This window comes from Gavialis gangeticus, unplaced genomic scaffold (assembly GCF_001723915.1).
Source record: "Gavialis gangeticus isolate Ggan-Ray unplaced genomic scaffold, GavGan_comp1, whole genome shotgun sequence".
NCBI classification, from domain to species: Eukaryota; Metazoa; Chordata; order Crocodylia; family Gavialidae; genus Gavialis; species Gavialis gangeticus.
The window spans coordinates 59,659,801-59,666,243 of record NW_017728994.1 but is presented as its reverse complement, the minus strand read 5'-3'; the positions used below and the strand labels follow the sequence as shown (position 1 = coordinate 59,666,243).

The 6,443-nt window shown below is 39.3% G+C and overlaps 1 protein-coding gene across 3 annotated transcripts in view; it reads right to left on the bottom strand.

Moving 5' to 3' along the window:
* ENO4 (enolase family member 4) overlaps positions 1-6,443 on the bottom strand; it is a 36,756-nt gene that overhangs the window by 11,675 nt on the left and 18,638 nt on the right. For 2 of the 3 annotated variants that reach the window (XM_019502891.1, XM_019502893.1), the window contains exons 7-8: positions 5,178-5,243; positions 4,299-4,361 (exon numbers count right to left, since the gene is read on the bottom strand). In XM_019502891.1, coding sequence (XP_019358436.1) covers positions 4,299-4,361; positions 5,178-5,243 — 129 coding nt within the window. The remainder of the gene's footprint in view (positions 1-4,298; positions 4,362-5,177; positions 5,244-6,443) is intronic. The other variant, XM_019502892.1, reaches the window with a different exon arrangement.

Here is a 6,443-nt window from a genome sequence, read left to right as displayed (position 1 = left end):
CACACACACACACGTTCCCAAAGACTGCTCACACAGGGCATTTGTTTACATACACACACTTTGCTTTGAAAAGTGCTCAGCGCTGTGGTGCTTGCAGTTGTGTAAGTGGCAAATGTGCATCAGCGCTGAGAAAATGGCAGCGGCATGCTTTCGAACTAGAAGACACTGGAGGTGCTTTAGTTTAAAAGTGTGCCACTACCATTTTCTGCGTGCTGATGCACAACTTGCCACTGATACTGGCGCAGTGCACATCACCTCACATGCAAAGCAGACTTGATTAATCGAGTCTGCTCCAAAGTGGCGGATCTCCAGCACATCGCAGGACCAAAAAGTATATGTATAAATGCCCACAGTTCTGGCTCTTCTTATTTACAGTTTTCTTATTAACAATTCCTAAAATTTTGCAAGGACTCTTCAAATACAACTTTTTTAATATGGTAATTGACAAAAGAATGAAAGGAGATGTAAATGAAAGAGGAGATTCCAAAGACAGCCTCCCCTATGATGTGGTGAATGCTGTGCAAAAGTTCCCATTACTGACTGATTGCTCCTTTTTCACACCATCCTTTCCTTCACTTTTATAAATCTCTTCCTACTCAGTTATCCTGTTCCACAAACCTAATATGGCACCTTTGGAGTAGTCAACAGGAAGTGCAGGCTTTTCAAGTCATCCTGACTCAATTTAGGAAGGGAAATATAGCTGTGTTATGATTCTCTTGTTGAGAATCAAGATTACATGGGCATGCAGTAGCCAGACATGGATGTAATGTTTCTGCTTTGCTTTGCTTTAATTTGATGTAAAAGTTGTGAAAGTTTCTATAAAGTACTGCTGTGAATGTTATGTACCAAATGAATTACTTCTAACCACAGATACAGGTACTGCAAACTCGGAGCCTTAGGCTCCCCTGCTGCCTTTATGTAAAGCCTTGTGTAGAACCTGGAGTCCCCCATTTGGGGAACCCGTGTTTCTTATCAGGGTAGACAGGAGGACGAAAAGAGGGCACTAGTACTCACTGGTACAGCTGAAGTCTTAGTCTGATAAACTGGTACTGCTGCCTACCAGGGCCCAGTATAATTGATTTAAATAACTACAAGATCTGCAGACCTTGGATTCCAAAGAATGACATCATGAGGTTGCCAAGGTAACTCAGCAGGATATAGTCCCAGATTCTGCTGAGGAAGAGTTATTTGGATAGCAACAGAATTTTTCTGCCTAAACTCAAGAGGTTTGGGGAAGATAAGACCTAAAAGGAAGAGTGCCTAACTACAAAAAAAGGCTACCCATATATGAAATTTGGTGAGATGGGTCAGATTATTATGAAAAACACATTGCTGTCCAAGACAAACACAAGTGAAATAAACTGTCCCCTGTTTGGCAGAGTTCATTTTATGCAGGTTAGGCTCAGAGAAAAGTTGGAATAGTCTGTTTATCTCGAAGTTGTTTGGTGGCAAGTCATATTTCCTTCTGGTTAGGATGTTTCATATTTCACAGAAGACGAAAAGGAAGGGATGCTCCTCTGGGCAGGGATTTCTTCTATGGTGAGGTGTCTCTGGGCTCTACGATGCTGCAAATTACCTCGAACGAAGCCAGGAGCAGCGTCGCAGGTTCAGGTAGTAAAACTTGCTTCCTCCTTGTAAAATTATGAAGATTTCATTTAAAAATTGGCTAAAATGTGCTGTCTTCCATATGTCGGGTATGCAGGTTGTAGTTGTATTGGTCTAGAGGCAAAAGGAATCGGAACTCGTGGTAGGGGTGACTGTGCATGTGCATATATCTCCTCTACCACAAGTTCTGATTCCTTTTGCCTTTAGACCAATATAGCTACAACTTGGATACCTGACACATGGAAGATGGCAAATTTTAGCCGATATTTTAAAAATGAAATCTTCATAATTTTACAAGGAGGAAGCAAGCTTTACCACCTGAAACCTGTGACCTTGCTCCTGCCTTTGTTCGAGGTAATTTACATCATCACAGAGCCCAGAGACACCTCACCATAAAAGAAATCCCTGCCCAGAGGAGCATCCCTTCCTTTTCATCTTCTGTGAAATATGAAACATCCTAACTAGAAGGAAATATGACTGCATCCTGCTTGCCACCAAACAACTTTGAGGTAAACAGGCCATTCCAACTTTTTGCTGAGTCTCATCTACATAAACTGAACTGTGCCAAACAGGAGATTTTTACCACACCTTTAACTCTCCTCTGCAATATGAACTTTCATTTCTACCCAGGAGAACTTTTACAATCTCTTCTCCTATGCCTGAAGAAGGGTGCTTGTGCCCAAAAGCTTGCAATTAAAGATTTTTTTTTTTTGCAATATTCTAGTTAGTCTAATAAAAGATATCACCTCTATCACAAATTCTGATTCCTTTTGCCTCTAGACCAATACAGCTACAACTTGGATACCTGATAAATTGTCCCCAGCACTTCAACTATCTTTTTAAGCATTAGGAACCATGTTCTGAACCTGCATAAGACAGCATGCAAGTGGAATGCTGCACTCATGCACTACCAATTACAGGATAGGGCTTAAGTTTGCATTTTCCTGTGACACCTCTTTGTTGGCTGTGTGTTGTCTTGTCCTATAAAAAGTTTTTTTCCCCAATTCTTTATTTGAAGCTCACTCTTTTGATTTCACTTTCTTGTGACCTGTTATTTAAGTAAAGCAAACAAACAATCTAAAATTAGTGTTTCCCCTTGAAATAGTTATGTTCAACTAGGAGGGACCAGGGATTTTCAGCTCAGTCTTGAACAGCCATAGACTAAATGAGTATCTTGCAGCATCAAACACTAAGATAGTAATAATAAAACCATAGCAAAAAAGCAAGACAAAAGTTCCTTATTATGAATGACTTAAAATGTGACAAATCAGTAAAAATATATTTCTGATCAAATAGTGTATAGACTTTGCATATATTATAGGGATTTATATGCTGTAAAGAAAATTTTCAAAATATTATTTGATCAATACTTCAGGCTGAAAATATGAGTGAAAAAGTCTTCAATGTCTTAAGGAAAAGCCCCCAAATTACTCTTCCCAGAAATACATTGCAAGTTCTTAAGTAGTTTTGAATTTAAATTATTTCTAACACTCAAGTTGAAGCAATACAGTATAATTTCCTTTTCTCATCCAGTTTTCTATTTGCCACTTTTCCTGTTTTTCAAACAGAAATTAAACTAACATAACTCCTTTTATTTATTCAAGATTCAGTCCTATAGCTGCCCAGATTCCACTAAAGTAAATGGAAGATTGATTTGCAAAAAATGATTAATTCTTGTTTATCCCCATCTTTAGAAGTTTTATTTTTAGTTTGTTGCTTCAGAGAGAAGAGGAAACTCATGTCATGGTGAGTCCAGGAAAAACAGTAGCTACCTAACATTGTTAGTCACAGAGGGATAGGCTATTTAAAAACATCTCATCCCTCTCTTTTTTACAGCATGGAAATGATCACAATAAACCAATAACTCTACAAATGTCTTGAGGTAAGGAGCAAAGCCAGCATGGCATTAACACCAATTATTTTGAAAACCTGGTTGTGTAAACACAGCATCATCTGCAGATTTTGTGGATACAAAGAAACAGAGGATTTGAGGTATACCAGGAAATGTTCCACACTGCATTTTCCAAGGCGGTTCATACTGCTTGCTCTCTCTCTCTGCCTATAGTCCACTATCTTCTGAGGACCACTGAGAGCTGAAAATAGATGCCATGGAACTGCCAGCAGCCGAGGAACCTTCATTCTTATCCCCTCCATGCATGTTGATACACAACCCCTACCTTGCAGACAGCAATCCCCCCCACTTCTGCTCCCTGCTGCTCTGGCCTTCAAGGACAAGAAAGTAGCTTGCCCAGTTCGGGAGCCATGGGAGTGCTGTCCTGGCTGGGCAACAGGCACCCCTATGTTCTGCTTCTAGTTGCCATGGCTGTCCAGGGCAGGAAGACAATGGGAAGCTCCATCCCGGCTCTGGTGGGCAAGGCAGGCCCTGAGTGCTCACCCAGGCCAAAATGAATAGCAGGTAAAATGAACCTAGTTCCACAATAACAATTACCAGTGAGCAATATTTTGGCCTACTGTTTTGCCCCTCACATGGAGCTTCCAAGTAAGCATAGCCAACAGAGTCTACCTCCCTACTTGAGGGTATAAAATGTGTAATATTTGAAATTTAAGTCTTGACTTGGGGCTTTTCATTAAGGTCACACATAATAATTTAGTACTGTAACTTCATACTAATAACGTAGTAATTCCCTGTTCTTGAAGATAATCCTCTAGAAGAATAAGATTTGTTATCTTACCGGAGCTTTCTTCCCTGTGTTACGTGCACTGCCTTTTTTACTGTCTGCTAGCTGAGGGCTGGACTGTTTGCAGGGGGGTGGAAAACAAAACAAAGCGATGAAACTGATTGTTTGGGAAAATTCAAGAAATATGTAGAGATTTCAGACAGAAAGCAAAGAATGAGTAGATCAACTTTTGTTCAAGTAACCTTGCATGCAGGGTTAGGAAGCCCCCCGCCCCCCCAAGTATTTAGAAAAATGCACCAAAAAAAAGGATTCTGTATACAACATAAAACAGCTATGTTGATTTGTTATTACATAAGAAATCATCAACACATTGCCAAATGTTCATTTCCATGAAGTGTGTGTGTGTCATCTCAACTGCTGCTCTCTCCCAGAGGCCTCTCACCTTCTGCTCCAACAGCATATATATACCCAAAAATGTAAATCTGGACTCTACTAGAAGCATCAGTACTACATGCTGTTCACTGACTTCAGTGTAAAACTTCAGTGCAGGAAATTAAATGTATGTGCAAGACTTGGCAGGATCAGGGTCACTTATTTTACATTGAACTTATATTGGTCTGTCCTATTTTATTTTTTCCTATTTATTTTTTCTTGGCTAGTCCTCCTATGTTTATGAAAATGTTCTATTCTACATTCCTGCTGCAGATTAAGTGGTGCCTTGTGCATGTGAAATGCGCACACACACTTGCTATACCATGCTGCAAAACCAAGTGAGAAATGTGATATATGGCCCACGTTACGCAGACAACAGATATGATTATTAAATACTAAATAATATGTTCAGTGCTGGAGAGGTCAGGTGAACAATACAGTAGAAGCTTCACAAGTAGTAATTTTCACAAGTCATTATATAAAATGGAACGTATATCTTACCGCTTTGCATGCAGGCTCCAGTAACCACATCATTTCTTTCTGAATATCAAGAATTCTTTCTATACCCTGTAAATTAAATAACAATATTCTTCCAAAACAATTAAAATATCTTGCTTTAAGAATGTAAATTAGAAACACAACATTTTTAAAACAAAACAAAAAAGTTAAACCATAATATAAGCATACCAATACAAATTCTTATTGTAGATCATCTTAGCACAAGTAAGAGATATCCATGGCCTTTTAAAACCCTTAGACTATGCCACATTAACAAGCCAGGAGCAGTGAAGCTCTTCCTAGAAATTAATGATTCATTTTCCTGCTTGAATGGGAGTAGGTTGAGGAGGTGGTCAGTCCACCCTCAAGAAGAATTCTACCTGAAATTAACAAGCATTAAGCATGTTGATTTGCCCTCTGAAGATCTGAGAGGAGACAAAAAGCTAGATGACTGCTATAAACTTCAAAAAGTGAGAGTGCAAACCACGAAAAATATATGCTATGTCCCTTACCCAGTAATGCCAAATAAGGGAAGGCTGTTGAAGGAAGGTGGCCTAAATTGAAAGGTCCTAGGCCTGCTGGGCAGCTGATCCAAATTGATCCAAATATCATTCATGTATCTACCCAGTATTACCAATCAGTTATTTTCTAGCTCTATCCAAGAACTTAATATCTGAACACTTCAAAAATGTTATTGTATTTAACCCTGTAACACCTCTATGAAGCAAGGTTATATCCATTTTTGAGATGAGAATGGAGGAACAGAGAGGGTTAACTGAACTGTCTAATGTCACACTAGAAGCCTGAGGCAGTCAGAAACTGAACCATAATAATCTGGGTCTGGTGCCTTAACCAGAAGACCATCTTTCCTTTGGACAGAAAAGGTTAATGTTCCCTTCATATTACGTGCCTTCATATTATGTTAAATCATGCTTGCATAGGTGTATTAGAAAGGGCAGAGGTTGCTGTCAATAACGTATCTGCTGAGGAGGCCTGGTTATGTTAGTACACGCTGTAGCAAAGAATTCCTTACCACTCTCCCAAGAGTCATTATGCCTTGAAAGATACAATGCCTATAACTCCATCAAGAGGTTAAAGTGACATTTATAAACAAAAAGAGTAAAGCTCCACTGGTTTGTTCAGGTCACTAGCATACAAAACAGGAATTATGGCTTTAATGTAGTGTAAGAGTGATGTTGTAGGCATCTTGTGCATGTATGTTCTTTGACAAAACTCAGTTAACAAAAAAAAAGGGGGGGGGGGGTTGAC